Source organism: Polychytrium aggregatum, assembly GCF_025602895.1.
Source record: "Polychytrium aggregatum strain JEL109 chromosome Unknown BJ171scaffold_111, whole genome shotgun sequence".
NCBI lineage: Eukaryota > Fungi > Chytridiomycota > Chytridiomycetes > Polychytriales > Polychytrium > Polychytrium aggregatum.
In genome coordinates this window covers 1,332-24,773 of record NW_026516313.1, presented here as the reverse complement: position 1 = coordinate 24,773, position 23,442 = coordinate 1,332, and the positions used below count along the sequence as shown (strand labels likewise).

At 55.8% G+C, this 23,442-nt stretch overlaps 3 protein-coding genes and 3 non-coding genes across 6 annotated transcripts; 2 read left to right on the top strand and 4 right to left on the bottom strand.

The window, feature by feature from the left end:
* Nucleotides 1–984: 984 nt before the first annotated feature.
* Nucleotides 985–2,717, bottom strand: BJ171DRAFT_560266 (S-adenosyl-L-methionine-dependent methyltransferase; the record flags this gene model as incomplete). Its single annotated transcript, XM_053113214.1, has 8 exons — nt 985–1,105; nt 1,361–1,419; nt 1,554–1,619; nt 1,757–1,825; nt 1,948–2,035; nt 2,263–2,358; nt 2,466–2,494; nt 2,613–2,717. The coding sequence occupies 8 exons, from the start codon at nt 2,715–2,717 to the stop codon at nt 985–987; spliced, it is 633 nt and encodes a 210-aa protein (XP_052961881.1).
* Nucleotides 2,718–3,426: 709 nt separating this feature from the next.
* BJ171DRAFT_t340 lies at nt 3,427–3,500 on the bottom strand. The gene has a single exon. It is a non-coding gene; the product is annotated as a tRNA-Asn (tRNA).
* A 4-nt stretch (nt 3,501–3,504) lies between these two features.
* On the bottom strand, nt 3,505–3,577 carry BJ171DRAFT_t339. The gene has a single exon. It is a non-coding gene; the product is annotated as a tRNA-Lys (tRNA).
* An 8-nt stretch (nt 3,578–3,585) lies between these two features.
* BJ171DRAFT_t338 lies at nt 3,586–3,658 on the bottom strand. The gene has a single exon. It is a non-coding gene; the product is annotated as a tRNA-Ala (tRNA).
* Nucleotides 3,659–3,756: 98 nt separating this feature from the next.
* On the top strand, nt 3,757–4,331 carry BJ171DRAFT_590145 (uncharacterized protein; the record flags this gene model as incomplete). Its single annotated transcript, XM_053114473.1, has 2 exons — nt 3,757–3,792; nt 3,828–4,331. The coding sequence occupies 2 exons, from the start codon at nt 3,757–3,759 to the stop codon at nt 4,329–4,331; spliced, it is 540 nt and encodes a 179-aa protein (XP_052961880.1).
* An 8,967-nt stretch (nt 4,332–13,298) lies between these two features.
* Nucleotides 13,299–13,995, top strand: BJ171DRAFT_33305 (uncharacterized protein). Its single transcript, XM_053107140.1, has one exon. It carries the CDS (start codon nt 13,420–13,422, stop codon nt 13,930–13,932), a length of 513 nt encoding a protein of 170 aa, XP_052961879.1. The 5' UTR covers nt 13,299–13,419; the 3' UTR covers nt 13,933–13,995.
* The last annotated feature ends 9,447 nt before the right edge of the window (nt 13,996–23,442 follow it).

The following is a 23,442-nucleotide window of genomic DNA, read 5'->3' as shown; positions in this document are numbered from 1 at the left end:
AGGGGGTCAGCACAAGGACAACACAGGTCGGTTGATTCACGGATAAAGACTGACTCGTGAGCGGAGAAGCCCATGCGTCAATGATGCGTTTGATAGCAAATGCTCTATTCGGCGGCTCCGCGCTCGGGTCGCATCCAGTCGTGCGCCTTCATACCTCGAGGGGATTCGTTGGCAAGGTGTCGTGATGGCGGAAACCGAGATTCCAAGGCCCGCAAAGAATCTCGCGGCGTCGGCTGACCCGGTGCGGATCCAGTCGGATCGAATGTAGCGCCCAGATCCGACCATCGGAATCAGAGCTTGGCCACCAACCACAACCGGCCCTGAACAAAACAGCATCCTGTGTATGATGCCGGCAAGTGGCTGGTTGGTAATGGATTACCTGGGTTGCCTGGGCTGTCTGGTTTGCCTGGGTTGTCTGGTTTGCCAGTCTGGGCCGCCAGAGATGAATGTCGGCAATCGACGCTCGCACCAGAAGAGCAACTGCTCGCCGGCGCCACCCAGCAATTCTGCCTCTTGTCTCCTCCCACATCCCAGATGTGTCCCCTTGCTCTGGTATACAGTGACTGCATCTGCAGCGACTCGCTGGAGGGGTTTTTTTTTGTTGTTGCGCTTAAGGCCCACGGAGGAATGGTCAGGACCCCGTCTCAGTTTGCCCCCTTGACACCACAATCTCCATGTAGCCCGAATTCGCCAACGATTCGTTCCCTGGCGAGTCGGCCAAAGATACCATGAGATGGACGCCCAGGAAACGATTTGACCCCATTGGCCGTTCTTGGCTGAGTATGATATGATCCAACAATGACGTGCTTGTGTCCGCATAGGAGGATATACTCTGTGATCTACAGCATGTTCTGAACCAAACGGATCATTGCGCTATTGGACAAACTGTCCCGCTTCGTTCGACCGAGCTGTGACGGAGGCGACACGAAGCCGGTCTCCAGGTCGTACAACGGCTCGTTTCTCAGACCTGCGGGGTGATCAGAGTCATTTCTTTTCGCAGACAATATACCAGTTGTCTCGATCGTACCCAGACTGTACAATCTCGGCCTCTTCAACTCGGGAAACTAGCTCATCCAGTTCGCCCTTGGTAAAGAGGTGATAGTATCTACAAATCGAATGCGAGAGGGTTGAAGGAGTTTAGTGGCGTGAATCAAGCTCGTTCGCATGATCGATGGGAGCTCCATCCGATACGGCGATGGGAGTCGATTCCAACATGATCAAACCGGGAGGCAAGAATATGAACTACCTCTGGTAAATCACATCCAGCCCTCCATTAGTCTCAGATGGCATCGATTTGGTTGTGTCAGCGACACTTGGAGTGCCAGTTGAAGGTTGGTTCGGTGGTTCAGTGTGGGTGTACACTCGCTTATTCATTTGCCATGACACAAAAACGTCCTGCTTTTCGAATTTGCGACGGCCCTATGAAGTTTAGTTCGAGATTGATAAGATCAACAGGTTCGGCTTGATGTCCTTATGGATACAACAAAAAAAAGGGGGGGGAATGGGAGGGAATGACCCTCGTCATTGAGAGCAAGGGCAGGCATGTCACTCACCTGTTGCTCGAAAGCCCAAACGAAAATGAGAAGCTGCCCTCCCGGTCGCAATATTCGAACCAATTCCTATATCCAAGCAGCCCATTTGAGTTGTTAACAAATCACAAGATGCCATCATGTTTCGATGGGTGGGCAAATAAAACATCGGGATTGTGTGGCGAATCGAATCGTTGGCAATGCTCGAGCTTCTTGCATATTTTTACCTGGATGGCGTTGAGCCTTCGTTCGGGGGTCGAGAAGTGATGAATAACGGCAATTGAGAGGACAAAATCCTATGGATCGGAGAAGGTGTGAATGACATCGGAAGCAAGTATCGAGCTTGCGAGTGACACGAGGTCGGAGCGTAGAAATCGATCCAGGCCGAAAGATCAATCACCTCCATCTCACGACTTACGAATGCGCCCGATCGATATGGCAGGCTCGAGTTGTCGCAAATCATGGCCTCGAATCCTCGTTCCTTGACGAACTGCAAAAGCTCGCCGCTTCTGAGCGTTCAATTTGCGACAAGGTGAATCGCAAGAAACGACCAAAGTGGATCGCATCGCCTGGGTAAGTCAATCGAAACAAGGGATAATGCGTCTCATAGAATATTTCCCGTTGGCGCATAAAAGTGAACATTAAATCGCAGCGGCCCCGACGGTCACTGCTCAATGTTGAATATCGGAAAGAGCTGAAAGAGTCGTCACGACAGAACTGGTGCCATACTTACCGATCTGACCCGAGTGTAAGGACAGATGGATTGACTCCGAGATATTTGCCGTTTCCACATCCAACGTCCGCTCCAAGAGACCCGGGCTGGAGGCCTCTGGAGGGAAAGGATCAGTCCGATGGCATTGCCTCACGATCTGCAACGCAGGAGACGCTCAAGCCGCAACATGTGCGACATAGTCGGGTGGAGAGGACCACACTCACTTGAGAAAATCATCAACAACAGGCCAGGGCTATTTTTCGACCAAAAATTAATGAATCGCCGGTTGAGAAGGAAATAGTCCAAGGAAAGCGATGACAGAGCGAGGAGAGATCTTCAAGAATCGGTGGAAGAAATATTATATCACACACCTTGTAGCGAGTGGCACTGAAGTGTGGAGCTATCGCATCGTAGACATTGTGGACATATTGCTGCTCGAGTTTGGCTTTGTCCTGGATGAAGGAAGGGTCGTCCATTGTGCAGGGACGAGAGGGAGGGCATCAGGCCAGATCATGATCAAAGACCGAGCCACCGAACGAAAACGATCAGTTTGTTCTCGCGAGACAGTGAATCGGTTCTCGGTGTGGTCTCGGTCACGTTTCGATGTTGAAGAGCAGGTCAGCCTCGTTTCCAGAGCAAACTTTGGAGACACACCGCCAACATGGTACATGCAGGGGAGCACAGCTCGAGCAAACCAATCGTGGAGAGAGTGATGGGTACAGTAGCACGTGCATCGAACAGTCGATAGCGGAGGAAAGAGAAACATATCATTTCAAATGATAAAGGAAGAGTAAGTACGGATAAAAGTGGTATTCTATGTTGATTCTCGTATAAGGACAGTCGGTGGGATACTGCTATGGTCCGGATGGGTGCGACTGGATACGATGACGAGACGATGTGTAAGCAAGGTATGGCGCCAAGGCCTTGATAGCCCAGAAGCCGGGAGGGGGAGACGAATTTATTCTTGGCTATCGAAGGAGTGGCGGGGAAGTCAGCCACGGAATATCGAACGAGGAAGCAGAGAGCATTATTTTTCCCAGGAGCGGCACCATACCAAACAACACGACCCAGGAGAATAAAAATAAAATAAAATAAAAGATTCGAAATTTGAGCCACGAATGAAGAAAAAATGAGGAGAGAGGGGAAAGAGGGCTAATGTTCCCACTGGACGGGTCAGCAAAAATACGCTCCTAGGTGGGCTCGAACCACCAACCTTCCGGTTAACAGCCGAACGCGCTAGCCAATTGCGCCATAGGAGCCAATCGCCCAACGTGGGGGTCGAACCCACAACCTTGAGATTAAGAGTCTCACGCTCTACCGATTGAGCTAGCCGGGCAGTGAAAGTGGAGAATCGGGGTATCGATCCCCGTGCCTCTCGCATGCTAAGCGAGCGCTCTACCATCTGAGCTAATTCCCCCAGGTTTGCCCCGATCTCGTTATCGAGTGTTCCGCGGACGCACCTTTTGAATTACTGCCCTCCCATTGCCTACCAACAAAACCAACCCGGTATCAACCATGCCCCCCGACGACTCGCCTGCCCCCGAAATGGCCGTAGACGTCCATGACAGTGTCCCTGGACCCTCCAGAGCACCCCTGAGGCCCAAACTCAGCCCGAAACAATCGATCTCACGGATCAGCCCACGCCCAAGAAACGCAGAGGCGATGGCCAAGAAGTCTCCCAGCCCATAGTCCCCAGTGGCCAGAAGCCGATCGAAACAACGATCGAGGAGCTCTACGGAGACTCCGAAATGTACCCCAACCCTCCCGATGTCGAGGCCGAGAAGAACTGGGCCATCGAAATTGCAGCCAAGGAAGAAAGGGGCGAAGCCTGTGAGGCCGACTACATGTCACTCACCTTCGACGAGATCACTTACCGTCGATTCCGCTTGGTCTTTGCACTCCGAGGCCACAGGGTCCGCTGCTCACGCTGTGCAGACAGGAAGCAGGCCTCATGGCACCTCGACCAAGACGACCACGACATCGTGTGCAAGAACAACATGATGAGCCCTGACAACCCGGCCAAGATTAAGGAGTGCGGCCATGTCAAGACTGGACAACGGGGCAAGCAGGGAAGTGCGCAAGAGTCCTAATACAAGACTCGAACGTAGGGAGAGGAGCGGGGACTGGACTGGGACACAGAGTGTCAAGTGTAAAGCCAAAGTTTTATTCTAGATCCAAGGCTTAGGATACTAAAAATACAAAGTTCATTTCAAGGACAAGGCAAGATAACTAGGCAAGATACAAGGCAAGGAAACTCGGTTCATGACACTATCTCCCCCTTATAGGTCAGCCATAATGGCTCGATAGGACTGGAACATGAACGGCACCCCAGCTCGGGCTTTTCCGAAATTCAGTGTCAGCATCGGTTTCGAACCGGCAACCTCCAGACTGGTATGCAGACACCTTAAACGAACTCGGCGAACTGGGGCACTGGCAGGGGACTCGGAACGGCGGATGAAACCCTTGGACAAGTTTTCTTGGATGTAGGTGTGGAGGGCGTCCATCTCCGGCTTGGAGAGGTTGTAGACGGGCCCAAACGACGGAGACGCACCTTCGACCAACGGGATCGTGTGGTCGTGAGGGCGGTGCTGGGGGAGCTTGTCGGCCTCGGACTTGGAAAACACCTTGGCAAAGGACGAGTACTTGGAGGGGACAGAGGGTTCGGCCTTGGGCTTGGCTCCAGCGTCGACGGAGCAGAGGGACAGGACTCGGGCAGCATCCAAGAGGAACACTTCCAGGCCTTCCTTCTGGACGGCGTGCTGGAAGGGGATGCTGCCGATCAGGCTGACGCTGGGCAGGGACGGGGTCTTGGTCTTGGTCTTTGGGACGGCAGGAGGCAAGGCAGGTGTGATGACCAGCATCACAACGGACCAATGAGATTGTCCCGCATGCTCTCGCCCTCCGCACCAATCATGAGTCCCCACGTGTTTGTTTGCCCCCATGCATGAGCACGCGCCGTTGCCACCCGCGTCTACTGGTTTCCTGCCTCCCCCACCGCTCGGCACATGTCCCCGGGCTGTGCCAAGCCTCTCTCGCTTGCACACCAGCCACTCTCGCACCCCCTTCTCGCTTCTCTGTGATGCTCCACCCTTCTCGCCCACTTTTGCCCCTCGACCTTCTCCCGGTCTATAAATAGCCCTGCATGTCTGAGCCTATGTTGAACACCAGTTCGAACAAAACTTGTTCTTTGGTGTTCGGGGCTAAAAGCTAATAAAGCTCATACCAAGCACTTGGTCTTCGTCCTTGCGCTTGTTCACTCCTTACACTTTGTTCGAACTCTCTTCTACTGATACCACCTGCTTGGTATCTTCCGCTCCTAGCCCCGCCCCTTTCCTAGTCCTGTCCGAACCTCAAGCACACTTGTGTCTGAGCCCTCTTCGCTCTCCTGTTCTTGAACCTCCTCGCTTTTTTTTTTTTTTCCCAGTCCCAGTCCCAGTCCCGCCATGGATCCTGCCCTCGTGGACCGCCTCCGTGCCTTGGAGGCCGAGCTCGCCGAGCTCCGGACAGCTCGCGATGCTCCTGCCGCTGGGTACAGCGTGCAGATGCCGGACCGTTACGACGGTAACCGGCAAGGGTTCCGGGCATTCGTAAATCAGTGCAAACTGTATATACGAATGCAGCCCCACCGGTTCCCTGCTGACCCGATTAAGGTCGGATTCGTCATTAGTCTGCTCACTGGACCGGCTCTCCAGTGGGCGACTCCGATGCTTGAGATGGGTGATCCCCGACTCAACTCTTTTGGCGATTTCCTAGAACGCTTTTCCAAAGTGTTTGACGACCCTGATCGGGCCAGGACTGCCGAGTCAGTGATCACCACACTGTCTCAGGGCAACCGCCCGTGCGCAGTCTATGCATCCGAGTTCCTTCGTATTGCCGCCGATACGACTTGGAACGACGGTGCAAAGATCTCGTTCTTCCGACTTGGCTTGTCGGATGATGTCAGAGACGAACTTTCGCGAGTTCGCCCTCTGCCACGAGATCTGGAGGAGTACATCGAGCTTTGTAACGAGCTCGATGCACGAATCCGCGAGCGCCGTCAAGAGCGCCGAAGCACGCCTGCCCGCTACCGGTCTTCCCAGTTCGCCTTTGGTTCCGCCTCCGCTGCCGTTCCCGCCATCGCTCCCGCGCCCGTCCTCGCTCCGCCGCACCCCTCCTACATTGTTTCCGAGCCCATGCAAGTGGACTCTGCCGTCTCTGGACCCCTGACCGCCGAGGAGAAACAACGCCGCCGCCGCTTTGGACTCTGCCTGTACTGTGGCAAGAAGGGCCACTTGGTACGAAACTGCCCCGTCAAGTTTGGATCTACCAGAGCTACCGGACCGCCCCCTGGACCTCCCGGCCCGAGGATCATCCGCACCATCGTTTACGAAGATGGAGAAGTGCAAGACTTCAGTTCGGGAAACGACCAGGCCCGGTTCTAAGTGAAGGCCTTGAACCGGAGCCGTGCCCACCGCCTTCCGAAAGTGAAGACATTGGTAAGGTGCCTTTGGTAAGTACTGGGGAAGCAGTGATGTGCGGACAGCTTCGCCTTGCCTCTGGACCGGCGGACACTCTCAGCTCTGGCATAGTACCCGTGGCACCTCTGGTGTCACTGGGAACTGCACCTCATCCACAGGTGCAAATACCTGAGCTGTCCTGCCAACCCTCGGCAAAGTTAACTGTCTGTGCTAGCCGCAACCCTGGTGCCGAAGCTGGTACCGAACCAAAGTCTTGTGTTTCGTCTGTTCGTCGTTGCTCGTTGGTTGTTCCCGTCGCTGTTCGTCTTCCTTCTGGTGATTCTCTGTCGTGCGAAGGACTTGTCGATTCTGGTGCCTCTGGCAACTTTATCGACGAGGACTTTGTTGCTCGACACTCTGTCCCCACCTGCTCCAAGGCTTCGCCCTTGGCAGTGGAAGGCGTGGATGGTAAGCCGCTGTCGTCTGGCCCCATCCTCCGCGAGACTGCTCCACTCGAGGTGATTCTCGGGGACGTCTCGCAACGCCTTCGGTTCGATGTGATCAGGTCTCCACATCAACCACTTATCCTTGGCTTTCCTTGGTTGCGCACCGCCGAGCCCAAGATTGTCTGGTCTCGCGGTCTTCTTTGTCTCCCTCCTTCTGTTGATTCCGACCCCTCTCCATGCACTACTTCTCTTTCGTCTTGCTCCACTTCCTCCAATGTCACTCCCCTTCTTGATGATTCCACTCCTTTGATTGATCTAAGCTCCTCTCCTACGCTCCCACCTTCGTCTTCCCCTTCTTGTCTTGTTCCTCCCGAACCCCTTCGCTCTTCCCAAACCCCTTCTTCTGTTGTCAGTTCTCTTTCCCTCCTTGATGTACCTCCTCCTGTTGTTTGTTCTTCGGACATTGTTCAGAATAAAGTAACCGTCGAACATTATTCTGACCTTGTCCACGCCCCTCCTCTCAGCTCGGACGCTCCTCTCCGCGTCTGCAGCATTGATTACCGCTCGATGCGCGAGTCTTTGGATGCATGCAGGCATGGAACGCAACCCCTGACCATCTTTCAGGTCCATGTCCTGCCCACTGACGAGCCGAGCACTGCGACTGTCGAAGTGCCTGCGGAGTACAAGGACTTCCTGTCTGTTTTCTCTAAACAGGAAGCTGACTCCTTGCCTCCGCATCGCCCTTATGACTGCCCCATTGACTTGGAGCCGGGCAAGTCGCCAAAGTTCGGGCCTCTGTACTCACTGTCCGAGCCCGAACTTCACGCTCTGCGTGACTATCTCGACGAGAATCTTGCCAAGGGATTCGTTCGTCCTTCGTCGTCCCCAGCAGGCTCACCAATCCTCTTCGTCAAGAAGAAGGACGGCTCACTTCGTCTTTGCGTTGACTACCGCGCACTGAACGGTATCACGGTAAAGAACCGTTACCCTTTACCGCTGATCGGCGAGCTGCTGGACCGACTTCGAGGCGCGAAGGTGTTCACTAAGCTGGACCTTCGTGGAGCCTACAATCTGCTGCGCATCCGCTCCGGGGACGAGTGGAAGACAGCTTTCCGTACTCGATATGGGCACTTCGAGTACTTGGTGATGCCCTTTGGGCTCACCAACGCGCCAGCGACGTTCCAGCACTTCATCAACGACGTCCTGCGCACCGAGTTGGACCAGTTCGCAATTGCGTATCTTGACGATATCTTGATCTACAGTGCTGATCCGTCGCAGCATGTAGAGCACGTCAAGCAGGTCCTCTCGAAGCTCCGAGCTGCAAAGCTGTATTGCAAGCTGGAGAAGTGCGAGTTCTCCAAAACCTCGGTCTCGTTCCTTGGTTTCATGGTCTCGCCCGAGGGCATCGGTATGGAGCGATCCAAGCTCTCTGCGATCTTGGATTGGCCCATACCGCGCAACATCTCGGATCTTCGATCCTTTGTCGGGTTTGCGAACTTCTATCGACGCTTCATCGATGGATACGCAAAGATCGCGGGGCCCATGACTCGGCTCTTCCGGAAGACGCATGGCTTCCAGTGGTCCCGCGAAGCCGATAAAGCATTCAGATCCTTGAAGGATGCCTTCGTTTCGGAGCCCGTTCTGGTGCATCCGGACCCATCCAAGCCGTTCGTCGTAGAGTCAGATGCGTCGGACTTTGCGCTTGGATGCGTGCTCTCCCAGCGGGGTGCTGATGATCGCCTTCATCCTTGCTCGTTCCATTCGCGGACACTCTCGAATGCTGAACGTAACTACAGCATATACGAGAAAGAGCTGTTGGCGATCAAGGAGGCTTTCGAGGCGTGGCGACACTACCTCGAAGGCGCCCAGCATCCCGTTGCCGTTCTGACCGATCACAAGAACTTGGAGTACCTGGCAACGGCTCGCATCCTAAACCAGCGTCATGCACGGTGGTCCCAGTTCTTGTCTCGGTTCGACATCCGCATCCAGTACCGTCCTGGTGCGAGGAACGGCAAGGCCGATGCCCTGTCTCGTCGCTCGGACTACATCCCTTCGTCGGCCTCCGTGTCGAGGGATCCGCCTCTGCTTCTCGATCCTGCCGCGGTGATACGCGTGCTCCGAAGCAGAGACGCCCGCTCTTCGGTTGCAAGTCGCAGTGACCCTGTGGATTTGCTGCAGCTCATAGCCGAAGAGCAGGCTCGGGATCCCGGTCTAGACAAATACCGTCGTGACCCGAAGTTCGTCTGGAATGGCCAGTACCTCACCTTCCAGAACAGGATTGTGGTCCCAGAGTCGTGCCGAGTTCCGGCGCTCAAGTCGTGCCATGACCCAGTCGCTGTGGGTCATCCAGGCATCCGACGGACTCTGGCTCTGGTATCGCGACAGTTTTGGTGGCAAACCTATCGGAAAGATGTCAAAGAGTACGTCTCGACGTGCGACACCTGTGCACGCTCGAAAGCTCCGCGACACAAGCCGTTTGGGTTCCTGTTGCCACTCCAGACAGCCGATCGACCCTGGGGGACACTGACCATGGACTTTATCACTGATCTGCCAAAGTCCAAGGGTCACACCTGCATCTTTGTGGTGGTATGCAGCCTCACAAAGATGGCACACTTTATGTCCTGGCGTTCACTGCCGTCGGCGGAGGAGACTGCGTCACTGTTCCTCGACAATGTCTTTCGTCTCCATGGCCTCCCCGACACAGTGGTTTCAGACCGAGGAAGTCAGTTCACCTCTCGGTTCTGGAAGGCACTCTGCACGCAGCTCGGGATCCAAACCAGTCTGTCCACGGCCTTCCATCCCCAGACCGATGGACAGACTGAGAGGGTCAACCAGGTCATCAACCAATACCTGCGCTGTTACACGTCGTATCAGCAAGATGACTGGGCCGAGCTGCTGCCGTTGGCCGAGTTCTCTTACAATAACCTCGAGAACTCGTCAACACATGCCTCGCCATTCTTGGCAACCTATGGGTTCCACCCAAGGTTCGAAGTCCCCGTTGTCGCTGGCGGCCCTGATGTTCCCTCTGCCACGGAGAGGGTTGAACATCTCCAGCGGAACCTGGCACTGTTGAAGGAGAATCTTGAGAAGGCAAAGTCTGACTACAAGCACTTCTCAGATCTCCGGAGGTCCCAGGCTCCCGACTTGCGTCCGGGCGATCAAGTCTGGGTGCTGACTCGTAACATCAGCACCACTCGCCCAAGCAAGAAGCTGGATTACCAGAGGATTGGACCATTCACCATCCTCGAGGCCGTCGGGACATTGGCTTTCCGCCTGGACTTGCCAAAGGACATAAAGGTGCACCCGGTGTTCCATGTGTCTCTTCTTGAGCCCTACAAGAAGAACTCGCTTCCGGGTCGGGTGCAAGCGCCGCCCCCTGCGGTGGTCATCGATGGGAACTTGGAGTGGGAGGTCGAAGAGATCTTAGACTCCAAGTTCGTGCGCGGAAAGCTGCACTATCTCATCGATTGGAAAGGCTACCCGGTCACCGATCGAAGTTGGGAGCCCGCCGACATTGTCTTTGCCCCAACGGTGGCCGCGGAGTACCACCGACGCTACCCAGACAAGCCTGGCCCCAGGAGAACTCAAGATGGAACACGCCGTAGTTTAAGGAGGAGATAGTGTGATGACCAGCATCACAACGGACCAATGAGATTGTCCCGCATGCTCTCGCCCTCCGCACCAATCATGAGTCCCCACGTGTTTGTTTGCCCCCATGCATGAGCACGCGCCGTTGCCACCCGCGTCTACTGGTTTCCTGCCTCCCCCACCGCTCGGCACATGTCCCCGGGCTGTGCCAAGCCTCTCTCGCTTGCACACCAGCCACTCTCGCACCCCCTTCTCGCTTCTCTGTGATGCTCCACCCTTCTCGCCCACTTTTGCCCCTCGACCTTCTCCCGGTCTATAAATAGCCCTGCATGTCTGAGCCTATGTTGAACACCAGTTCGAACAAAACTTGTTCTTTGGTGTTCGGGGCTAAAAGCTAATAAAGCTCATACCAAGCACTTGGTCTTCGTCCTTGCGCTTGTTCACTCCTTACAGCAGGACTGGGCTTGGGCACGGCAGGAGGCAAGGCAGGGAGGATCTCGGGCTCGGCTGGGGACTCGGCTGGGGACTTCTTGGACTCGGGCAGGGACACGGCAGGCTCGGCGGGGACCTCAGCAGGGGACTCGGCAGGCGGCTCGGCAGGGCTGGACCTAGAGGACTGTGGCTCGGGAGAGAACGGGGAGGCCAAACTGTGGATAGAGGTGCAAGGCAAGAAAATAGAGTCATGGTGCCAGTCAAAGTAGGGTTTGTGTTTCTTGATCCAATCCATACCCAAGATGATCGGGTATGAAGCCAAGGGAATCAGCGCGAACGAGATTTGTTCATAGTGGCTGATGCCTGTGATCATAGAAACACAAACTCCAAGACTAGACTCCATCGAAGAACCATCGGCAAGAGTGATGACGAAGGAAGTTTCAAAGGTGGGGAGAGCGTGGGTTGCGGCGAATCCAGTGTCCATAAACGAAGTAACCGCGCCGGTATCGATCATGGCGGTTGCCCGTATGGACTCTGGACCGCACAGCAGAGTCACAGCGAGGGAGGGCTGACGTTGGATGTCAGGCTCGGGAGGCGAAGACGAAGAAGCAAGAGCGGTGGAAACGGTGGCAATGGTGACGGGGGCAAGATGGCAAAAGGCAGAAGAGTGATTTACCGTGGAGACATTTACAGGAGGAAGATTTATGACATGATTGACGCCTAGGAAAGCTCCTCCGACCTTTTCTAGGCAGAGAAGTTTTCCTGGTCGTCAAGTTTATTCACATCAACGACAGCCAAAGAAGCATCGATGGCAGCCAAGCGGGAGGAGGTCTTATTGGGGCAGCGAAGGGCAATGTGTCCTTCCTGCTTGCAATAAAAGCAGCGGTTGGCAGCACGGAGGGCGGCCTTGTCCTCGGCGGTCAGCCTGCGAGCGGAAGCCTGGCTGAGGTCCATGGGCTGCGGAACGTTGAAGGCTTGAGCGGGGCGAGGAGGAGGAGCAGGAGCGAACGGACGAGGAGCCGGACGGAAAGGGAGAGGAGCCGGACGAGCAGGAGCAGGAGCAGGAGCGGAGCGGTGGTTGGGACGGCGGGAGCGTTGGTCCTCCTGGCGGTTGTCGATGGCGATCGCCGCTTGCATGAGATCTTCGAGGTTGTCGAAGGAGCGGCGGGAGAGTTCGTCTTGGACCGAGGGCTTGAGTCCACTCTCGAAGTGGAACATGAGAGGGTCTTGGGACCAAGTGACGAGGTGGACGGCTTGGCGGCGGTACTCGGCGGCATAGGCGGCGGCGGAGGTGACTTGGTAAAGCCTGACCATCTCGCGAGCAGCGGCGATGGTGGGCTGAACCTGGCCAAAGGCAGCACGGAGCCACTCGGAGAAACCGGCAAAGTCACGGATGGCAGGGGGGGAGCACTCGGGGTCTCTCTCCAACTGATCGATGTACGGCTGCATGTAGTCTGCAGCAGTACCATCGAGATAGGATAAGGCGTAAAACACCTTATCCCTTTCAGTCTGGAAGAGGGGAGGGTTGGACACGAAGGCCAGTCTGCAATGCGAGAGGAAGGCATTGCAGCGGCTCGGGTCCTTACCAGAGAAGCGGTCGGGAGGACCTATCTGCCTGGTGGCAGAGTTGCGACCAGCAGAGTGATCCTCGGGGTCTTGGGCAGGATCATCGACGTCGTCAGGTACGCCGAAGTAGGGGCGACCTGCGCGACGGATCGGGGCGGGAGCGGGAGCAGGAGGAGGTAGCTGGGCCTGGTAGCTGCGGAGGGCCTCCTGGACACTGGCGGCGACAACTTGGCGGACATCCTCTTCACGGCGAGCCAGGACCTGGTCCATACGATCGGTGATGCGGTTGAGCGCATCATCCTGATCGTGGAGGAACTTGGAAAAGTCCTGGAGAGAACGGGCGTTCTCGGCGGACTGGATAATGACCGCACGGATGGCCTGGAGCTCGGGCTCGGAAAGGCCAGAAGGGGAAGCCATTGGTAAAAGAGATAGCGAAGGGAACGGGGGCAAAGGCAGGGCAAGTGGGGGGTTGTTGAAGGTCTTGCCAAGTGTCAAGACTGGACAACGGGGCAAGCAGGGAAGTGCGCAAGAGTCCTAATACAAGACTCGAACGTAGGGAGAGGAGCGGGGACTGGACTGGGACACAGAGTGTCAAGTGTAAAGCCAAAGTTTTATTCTAGATCCAAGGCTTAGGATACTAAAAATACAAAGTTCATTTCAAGGACAAGGCAAGATAACTAGGCAAGATACAAGGCAAGGAAACTCGGTTCATGACAGGCCAGCGCTTCCCCGTCCTCGCCTTTTGGGGACTAATGACCCGCACTGCGGACAACATTCAAGCCTTCAACCAACGGGTGTCCCTCGGCGACGCCAACACGGTCGGGGCCCGAGTCTGTGATGGCCGTAGCCACAAGACGCGGCGCCAGCCACTGACAAGCGCCAAGAGAGCACAAGAAATGAAGCAGCTGATCCAGCAGCTTGACCTCTCCAGCCCTGAAGGAGTCAACAAGCTCAATGTTAGGGTCTGGGACTGGGAAGGACGGTGTAATGGGCACGCGGACAGGGAGCTCCGGGACGACCCGGAAGGCATCCCGAGGGGGCTTAGCCCGCGCCAAGGAGCGCAGGCAAGCCGGTCCGCTACCCCCCAGGGATGTAAATGCAAGGCGTCGCCCGCCGAAAATAAACCGGCGAGACGACAACACCGTCCTTCGCCTAGTAAACCAGTCGTTACCCGCTCGCTCCAGTCCGTCCGCTCTCGTCCAGTCCCCAGTTGTGAGGAGTGAACAAGCGCAAGGACGAAGACCAAGTGCTTGGTATGAGCTTTATTAGCTTTTAGCCCCGAACACCAAAGAACAAGTTTTGTTCGAACTGGTGTTCAACATAGGCTCAGACATGCAGGGCTATTTATAGACCGGGAGAAGGTCGAGGGGCAAAAGTGGGCGAGAAGGGTGGAGCATCACAGAGAAGCGAGAAGGGGGTGCGAGAGTGGCTGGTGTGCAAGCGAGAGAGGCTTGGCACAGCCCGGGGACATGTGCGGAGCGGTGGGGGAGGCAGGAAACCAGTAGACGCGGGTGGCAACGGCGCGTGCTCATGCATGGGGGCAAACAACACGTGGGGACTCATGATTGGTGCGGAGGGCGAGAGCATGCGGGACAATCTCATTGGTCCGTTGTGATGCTGGTCATCACACTATCTCCTCCTTAAACTACGGCGTGTTCCATCTTGAGTTCTCCTGGGGCCAGGCTTGTCTGGGTAGCGTCGGTGGTACTCCGCGGCCACCGTTGGGGCAAAGACAATGTCGGCGGGCTCCCAACTTCGATCGGTGACCGGGTAGCCTTTCCAATCGATGAGATAGTGCAGCTCTCCGCGCACGAACTTGGAGTCTAAGATCTCTTCGACCTCCCACTCCAAGTTCCCATCGATGACCACCGCAGGGGGCGGCGCTTGCACCCGACCCGGAAACGAGTTCTTCTTGTAGGGCTCAAGAAGAGACACATGGAACACCGGGTGCACCTTTATGTCCTTTGGCAAGTCCAGGCGGAAAGCCAATGTCCCGACGGCCTCGAGGATGGTGAATGGTCCAATCCTCTGGTAATCCAGCTTCTTGCTTGGGCGAGTGGTGCTGATGTTACGAGTCAGCACCCAGACTTGATCGCCCGGACGCAAGTCGGGAGCCTGGGACCTCCGGAGATCTGAGAAGTGCTTGTAGTCAGACTTTGCCTTCTCAAGATTCTCCTTCAACAGTGCCAGGTTCCGCTGGAGATGTTCAACCCTCTCCGTGGCAGAGGGAACATCAGGGCCGCCAGCGACTACGGGGACTTCGAACCTTGGGTGGAACCCATAGTGTCACGGACGGGCAGGGCTGGAGAGGACGGAACGGCGGGCGAGGCTCGAGCGAAGGCAGGACGGAAGCGAGGCGACGGCAGGGCGGAAGCAGGACGGGATCGGGGGGACGGGGACTGGAGACGGTCGTTTATTTGGCGAACGACGTGTTAGGGATAGCTCCTGCCTGTTCTCCACTTTGACTGCACACTTGGCTGTTCTTTTGCCTTTCTGTTTGTTTGTGTGTAGCTTTGTAGTTCCCCTCCGATTTTCCGCCCTTTGCCTGCCATTTCCGCCCATTCCGCACTTCCGTTTCCCCGCGCTGCTCCGCTTCCTTTGTCTTCTTCGCACGCGCCGGTTTGTTTGTGCACGCGCCTTGCTGCGATTGGTTGCAATTCGGCTGCCGGTCATGTGTCCCCCCACCGGTGACTCATGACCTGCCTGACCGCCCCGATCTCTTGTTCATCTCGCATGCATTTGCCCCAACCTTATACTTGACCAATCCGCTTCTTGGACGTTGAGTCACATTGCTTCGCCTTTGCACGTTTCTCCTGCCAGGTGCTTCGCTTTTGCTTGCGCCTCCCTCGCTTTGGTTCTCTGCCTGTCTCGGTGGTCCTTCTCGGCCCTCGTTCGTGCATCGCCCCCTTCGCCCTGCTCGATCGCCCACTTTTCCCTCCCTTGGCCGCCCTTCGCTGCCAAGTCCGGACTTGTCTATAAATAGCCTGACCCCCGCGATGTGTAGTCGAACCTCAGCGTTCAAAATAGGACTAAATAAAGTGCCTTCTACTTTATTCTCTGAGTGTTCCTCACGTCTCATTTCGAGACAAGTCTTATCTTGAACGGATCTTTGCTTCCCTCGCTCCCTCTCCGAGTCCACTTCGGACTTTACCCTTGCTTTCCCTGAGCTCACTTCGAGCTCACTTCTTCTTTTGCCGTTGAGTCCCCTTCGGACTCTAACACGACGCAGGGCAAGGCGGAGAATACAGGTGATTCCTCTTGCTGGGCCTCTCGGGCGACGGGGATGGCGCCTTTATATAGTTTGGGCCCAGCAAGAGTCGGTGCGGGGAACCGGGTCGAGGTTCCCACGCTGCGTCGCTCAGTCTGCGTGCACGGGCTATGTGACGAACACGCCGGTTCGTCACACATAGGTTGCCAAGAATGGCGAGGCATGTGTTGACGAGTTCTCGAGGTTATTGTAAGAGAACTCGGCCAACGGCAGCAGCTCGGACCAGTCATCTTGCTGATACGACGTGTAACAGCGCAGGTATTGGTTGATGACCTGGTTGACCCTCTCAGTCTGTCCATCGGTCTGGGGATGGAAGGCCGTGGACAGACTGGTTTGGATCCCGAGCTGCGTGCAGAGTGCCTTCCAGAACCGAGAGGTGAACTGACTTCCTCGGTCTGAAACCACTGTGTCGGGGAGGCCATGGAGACGAAAGACATTGTCGAGGAACAGTGACGCAGTCTCCTCCGCCGACGGCAGTGAACGCCAGGACATAAAGTGTGCCATCTTTGTGAGGCTGCATACCACCACAAAGATGCAGGTGTGACCCTTGGACTTTGGCAGATCAGTGATAAAGTCCATGGTCAGTGTCCCCCAGGGTCGATCGGCTGTCTGGAGTGGCAACAGGAACCCAAACGGCTTGTGTCGCGGAGCTTTCGAGCGTGCACAGGTGTCGCACGTCGAGACGTACTCTTTGACATCTTTCCGATAGGTTTGCCACCAAAACTGTAGGAGATGGTATCTCCGACGCTGTGCTGCGCGTACTGCGCGTACTGCGCGGCGCAGTGGGTCGTGACCTGTGCTGCGCTTTGCGTTTTCACGCACCGCAGGCAGGCCACCGCAGGGTATACCTGCGGGTTGCCCCCGTTCCCCCCGTTTGTCTGGAGTTCGGTTTTATCGTGAATAAACGTAAGTGCTTCCCCGAGCTCACCCGTCCGCTAGAGTAGCCTAGCACCGCCCTGTTCTGCCCTGTCCTGTCTTGTCTTGTACCCCCTCCCTCCCCGTCTTGCCCCAACGTCCCAGTAGTGGACGTTACATGGTAGCATCGGAAATCCTCGTCTTGTTTTCGTCCTGTTTGTCCTCTTTCTAGATCCTCAAGCTGGATCCCGCCTCTCTTGCCGACCGACTCTCCTCTCTGTCCCTGGAGCCTGCCCCTGCCATGAGCAACCCCCGCCCACTTCCGGAAGCCTTCCTCAAGACCTTCCGTGCCCCAGTGTTTACTGGGAAGAGCCGCTCCTCCTCGGTGGAGGACTGGCTGCAGCAACTCGAGGACTACCTCGATGCTGCCCAAGTCGCCCCCACCCACCACATCGTCGCCGCCAAGCTCTGCTTGAAGGACCAGGCGTACCGTTGGTACCGCCGCCAAGGGTTCGACGAGCAGAGCGAAGGTGTGTTTGACGACTTCAAGGACCGCCTCCGTCGCCGCTTCGGCAGCCCCAATGCTGAACTCATTGCCCGTGACAAGCTATACTCTCTCGTGCAGCGTGGTTCTGTGACCCGCTACATCGAGGAGTTTGAAGACCTCTCCTCCCAGATTGAGGAGCTGGGCTCTGCTGATGCGATGTACCTCTTCCAGAAGGGCCTCAAGCCCAAGATCAGAGAGTACATCGCCAGCAACCCTGATGCCCGCAAGTCCCTGGACGTGATGATGGACGTTGCCGAGAACCTCGACAACGTCCAGTACCATGGCCGCCAGTTCTACCCGCAGCTGGCAGGCGGCCATCGGTCTCATCACGTCCCAGCCCGTCCGCCTCGCCCGGCCCCGCCCGCAAGACCCATGCCTGAGCCCATGGACGTTGACGTCAACGCCATGGAGGCTCGTGGCCCTCCCCGCTCCCGGTTCCAGCAAGCTGCCACTGTCTCCCCCAAGGACAGACAGAAGCAGGAGGACCTCCGCCATGGTTCCTGCTTCTTCTGTCACCGACCGGGACACCAGGCCAAGGAGTGCCCCATGAAGTCGGGAAACGGCCGACCCTACTAGGTGGCTCTGGAGCCCTAGTAGGAGACCAACGCCGTGGATTGCTCAATGCAGTCCACGCGTCTCCAGAGGAAGTTCACCTCGCCCCCTCCCCCGAAGGAGAAACAAACCAAGTGTTGTGCGTCGTGCGAGAGGTGCATGGTGGCGCAAGCCGCCTGCCTCTCCACGAACGTGAAGAGAAAACCAAAATTGAAAACCAAAACAAAAAAGAAAATCAAGAACCCTTGAGGGACAGGACCGCCTGTGCCCTCACCCCTGTCAAGTCGTGTGTGTCGGATGCTTCCGACATGTGTCCGCAAGCCGTGGACGTCGTGTGCAATGGCGTGCTGACGCCGCAGGCCCCCGCAATGGCCGAACCCTATCCAAAATGTCCGAGTGGCCGTGATGAAGCCAACCAAGACCAAGTGTCGCCCGTTCCCCCAAGTCAAGTCATGGTGCAGGAGGCTGTGCAGGAGGACCATGAAGAGTCCCTGCTGTACCTCCCTGCCACCGTCCAAGGTCACACCGTCCGAATGATGGTGGACTCTGGAGCAAGCTGCAACTTTGTCAGCAGACGCTTGCTCCAGGAGCTCAACATACATGCAACCAAGAAGAAGTCGCCGATGAGTGTGGCGCTTGCAGACGATCGTGTGCAGCAGTGCACACACCAAGTGGTCCTGCGAGTGGCCCTCCATCCCAAGTACCATCCTGTCCTGTTGTTCCAAGTGATCGACACCAAGTTCGATGCCATCCTCGGCATGAGCTGGCTTGCTCGTGCCGAGCCGACTCCAGTCGTCGACTGGAAAGGCCGCACTGTCCGTGTTGGCCCTGACATTGTCCTGCAGGGCATGGCCTCACCCAACATGCCACCTCTCCTCTCAGCCATGCAATTCAAGAGGCTGATCAAGAAGGACACGTCGTTCCTCTGTGTCGTGCGTGAGGTCGACGACACCGACCAAGCCGGTCCCGGTCCCCCGCCTGTGGTGACCAAGCTGCTCGACGAGTACAAGGACGTATTCCCCGACCAGTTGCCACAATGCCTGCCACCCCAACGCACCGTCGATCATCGCATCGACATCGAACCAGGCTCGTGTTAGAGTCCAAAGGGGACTCAACGGCAAAAGAAGAAGTGAGCTCGAAGTGAGCTCAGGGAAAGCAAGGGTAGAGTCCGAAGTGGACTCGGAGAGGGAGCGAGGGAAGCAAAGATCCGTTCAAGATAAGACTTGTCTCGAAATGAGACGTGAGGAACACTCAGAGAATAAAGTAGAAGGCACTTTATTTAGTCCTATTTTGAACGCTAAGGTTCGACTACACATCGCGGGGGTCAGGCTATTTATAGACAAGTCCGGACTTGGCAGCGAAGGGCGGCCAAGGGAGGGAAAAGTGGGCGATCGAGCAGGGCGAAGGGGGCGATGCACGAACGAGGGCCGAGAAGGACCACCGAGACAGGCAGAGAACCAAAGCGAGAGAGGCGCAAGCAAAAGCGAAGCACCTGGCAGGAGAAACGTGCAAAGGCGAAGCAATGTGACTCAACGTCCAAGAAGCGGATTGGTCAAGTATAAGGTTGGGGCAAATGCATGCGAGATGAACAAGAGATCGGGGCGGTCAGGCAGGTCATGAGTCACCGGTGGGGGGACACATGACCGGCAGCCGAATTGCAACCAATCGCAGCAAGGCGCGTGCACAAACAAACCGGCGCGTGCGAAGAAGACAAAGGAAGCGGAGCAGCGCGGGAAAACGGAAGTGCGGAAGGAGCGGAAAAGACAGGCAAAAGGCGGAAAATCGGAGGGGAACTGCAAGGCTACACACAAACAAACAGAAAGGCAAAAGAATAGCCAAGTGTGCAGTCAAAGTGGAGAACAAGCAGGAGCTATCCCTAACATCATCCCCTTCCTTAGCGACGAACTCCGGACGTCGCCTTCGGCTTTGAGGGATAGCGAAGGTGGAAGTCAGCAACAAGATCAGTGGCGTGGGAAACATTGGCAGCGGGCTCCCAAGACCGGTCAGTCTCGGAATAGCCCTTCCACTGAACCAAGTACTGTAAGCGACCACGGAAGAGCCGAGAATCGAGAACAGTCTCGACCTCAAACTCTTCCTGGGAGTTAACAAGAATGGGAGGTGGTTCTGGTTGGGTGAACTCGGGAACAATGTCCTTCGTTCGGGGTTCAAGGAGGGATACATGGAAAACGGGGTGAACTTTAAGTGTGGAAGGGAGTTTAAGCTCAAAGGCAACGGGGTTGATGCGGCGAAGAACTTTAAAGGGGCCAAGCTTTTTCTGGTCAAGCTTGTTGGAGGGACGAAGGGTGCGAATGTGGCGACGATCCAGAAAAACGAGGTCGCCAACGGAGATGTCGGGAGTGGGGAGACGGGATTTGTTGGCCTGCACAGTGTAGGACTCTTGGGCAACCCGGAGGTTGGCCTTGAGATCCTCGAGAACGGTCTGAAGTCGGTCGACACGTTCTTCGGCAGAGGGCACAACAGAGGGATCACGAATGATAGAGGGATCGAAAATGGGGTGATGGCCATGGACTGCAAAGAAGGGAGTCATGCCAGTGGAGGTGTTTTCCGAGTTGTTGTAAGTGAACTCGGCAAGGGGAAGGTGAAGGGTCCAGTCGTCTTGCAGGTAATTGCAATGGATACGCAAATACTGCTCGATGACCTGGTTGAGAACCTCGGTCGAACCGTCGGTCTCGGGGTGGAAGGCAGAAGAAAGGGAAATCTTCGTCTTCAGAAGCTCATTGAAGCGCCTCCAGAAGGCCGAAGTAAACTGAGTTCCTCGGTCCGAAACAATAGACCGGGGACAACCATGCAAGCGGAAGATGTGGGAGAGGAAGAGTTCGGCGGTTTGCTCGCCTGTAACCGTCTTCGTGGTGGGCACAAAGTGTGCTTGTTTGGACAGGCGGTCCTTAACCACGAAGATCGAGTCAAAACCGTTCGAAGGTGGGAGATCCGTGATGAAGTCCATCGACAGGTCCCACCAACGTTCGGAAGGAACGGGGAGAGGATGAAGTAAACCATAAGGGGAGTGACGGGACGGCTTGGCTCGCTGGCACGCTTCACAATTAGCAATGAAGCGACGCACAGACTTACGAAGCCGGGGCCAGTGAAAGTCCCGGGAGACGAGCTCAACGGTCTTGGCAAGACCAAAGTGACCAGCGGCAGCGGAGCAGTGACGTTGCTCAAACACTTTGAGCTGGAGCTCGGGGGAAGGGACAACGATCAGGTCTTTAAAGTAAAGGAGACCGTCACGGAAGGAGTAATCGCCATCAAGACGTTTGGCGTTAAAGTCAGAAAGGAGGGAACAAGAAAGGGTGGCAGCTCGAATCTCGGAAAGAAAGTCGGGATTCGAGCCGATAACAGTGATGCTGTCGAGAGAAATAGACTCGAACAGCTGAAGGAAGTTGGTGGAGTGGAGGGAGTCACCAGGCTTTATCTCAAAGTCAGAACGGCGACTGAGAGCATCGGCTTTGGTGTTGAGACGACCAGGGCGGTGGTAAATGCGAAAAGCAAAGTCAGAAAGGAATTGGGCCCACCGGAACTGGCGGCGAGAAAGTTGAGAAGCGGCAGTGAACCGGGTAAGGTTCTGATGATCAGAGAAAACAAGAGTGCGAATATCAGGGTCGGCAGCCATCAAGTAATGACGCCAGGCGGTAAAGGAATCGACAATGGCGAGGAGCTCTTTGTCGTGAGTGTCATAATTCACCTCGGCGGGACGGAATTGCCGAGAGTGAAAAGCAACGGGGTGAAGAGCGCCGTCAGGGTCAAACTGAGAAAGGACGGCACCCAAAGCAAAGTCAGAAGCATCGGGCTCGATGACAGCGGGTTTAGAGAAATCAAAGTATCGAAGAATAGGTGCGGAAGTGAAGGAAAGTTTAAGAGAATCAAAAGCCTCTTGGGCCTCGGGAGACCAAGAGAAGGTGGAGGATTTGGTAGTGAGGGAAGTCAAAGGACGAGCAAGTGCGGAAAAGTCCTTGACGAAGCGGCGGTAAAAGTTTGCGAAACCAATAAAGACTTGGATATCGCGAGCAGAAGAGGGAACAGGCCAAAGGGAAACGGCCTCGACCTTGGCAGGGTCCATTTTGATGCCATCGGCAGAAATGATCATGCCGAGAAAGTCAACTTCAGAAAGGTCAAAAGAACACTTGGCCGGATTGACCTTAAGGGAGTGTTCACGAAGGCGAGAGAGAACAAGCTTAACATGCTCCTCATGCTCCTGGGGATCTTTTGAGAAGATCAGGATGTCGTCAAGATAAATGACAACACAGACACCAAGGAGGTCCGAGAAGATGTCGTTCATAAAAAACTGAAAAGCAGCGGGGGCATTCGAAAGACCAAAGGGGATAACATTGTACTCAAATGAGCCAGATTTGCAAACAAAAGCAGTCTTCCACTCATCGCCCTTCTTGACACGAACCAAGTGGTAAGCATCAGGAAGGTCGAGGTGTGAGAAGACGCGGGCAGAAGAAAGTTTATCCAGAAGATCCTGGAAGAGGGGAAGTGGGTAACGGTTCTTCTTCGTGATGGCATTGAGGCCTCGGTAGTCGACGCAAAGGCGAAGACCACCATTGGGCTTCTTCACGAAGAAGCAGGGAGCACCAACGGGAGAAGAGGATTTGGAGATCCAACCACGTGCGAGGGCGTTGGTCAGATACTCCGAAAGAGCAGATTCCTCGGCCGGGGACAAAGGATAGACTTTCCCCGGCTTTGGCAAACGAGGTTCCTTTCCATCCTCGGTCCGTACAAACTCAATGGACAAGTCATACGGACGATGAGGAGGCAAGGAAGAAGGAGGGTCAGACTTGAGGCTGAAAACGTCGCCAAACTCATTGTATTTGAGTGGGACGCCTCGAGAGTCAACAGGGGTGCCAGACTCGGCATACACCTTCGTCGTGAGCACGGACCTTATCGACACCGTAGGATACGTCTCCGGCGAAGGAGGACGGATATCCATTTGGGCAGCGAAAATGTCGAGCTTGTCTTCCCGTGCAAGACGGAGAAGACTCGCCGCATTAACGAGCTCAATGTCGGGTGAAGATAAAGCCGTTGGCTCTTCAGAAAGCGAAGCAGAGTCAAGGCGGGAAGAAAGGGAAGGCGAAGTGCCAAAGGAGGGAACCGGTGTAAGGGAAGGACCGGAGGGAGGAGGAGTCAAAGGCGAAGTGCCCGAAGGGGGAGGCGAGGAGCCGGAAGCGGACGGAGTGTCCAAGGAAGAAGCAGAGACATCCGCGAGGATGTGTCCATCAGCAAGGCAAGAGGGATCGGAGAATGAAAGGGAGAGGGACTTCCAATTAACAACTGGATTATGCAAGCGCATCCAGGGAAGACCAAGAGTGATGGGAGTGGTGGAGAGTCGAGTCACAAGAAAAGAAATCGACTCGGTGTGGGAACCAATGGTCAGAGTCAAAGGCGCGGTTTGGAAACGAATGAAACCGGCCGAAGAACCATCAGCAAGGGAAACGGAGTAAGGAGTAGAAAGAGGGATAAGAGAGAGTTTATGGAGATCGGCAAAGGCAG

Bases quoted from the DNA above. Each gene is read 5' to 3' on its own strand.
- BJ171DRAFT_33305 (XM_053107140.1), top strand. From the start codon at position 13,420: ATGACAGGCCAGCGCTTCCCCGTCCTCGCCTTTTGGGGACTAATGACC.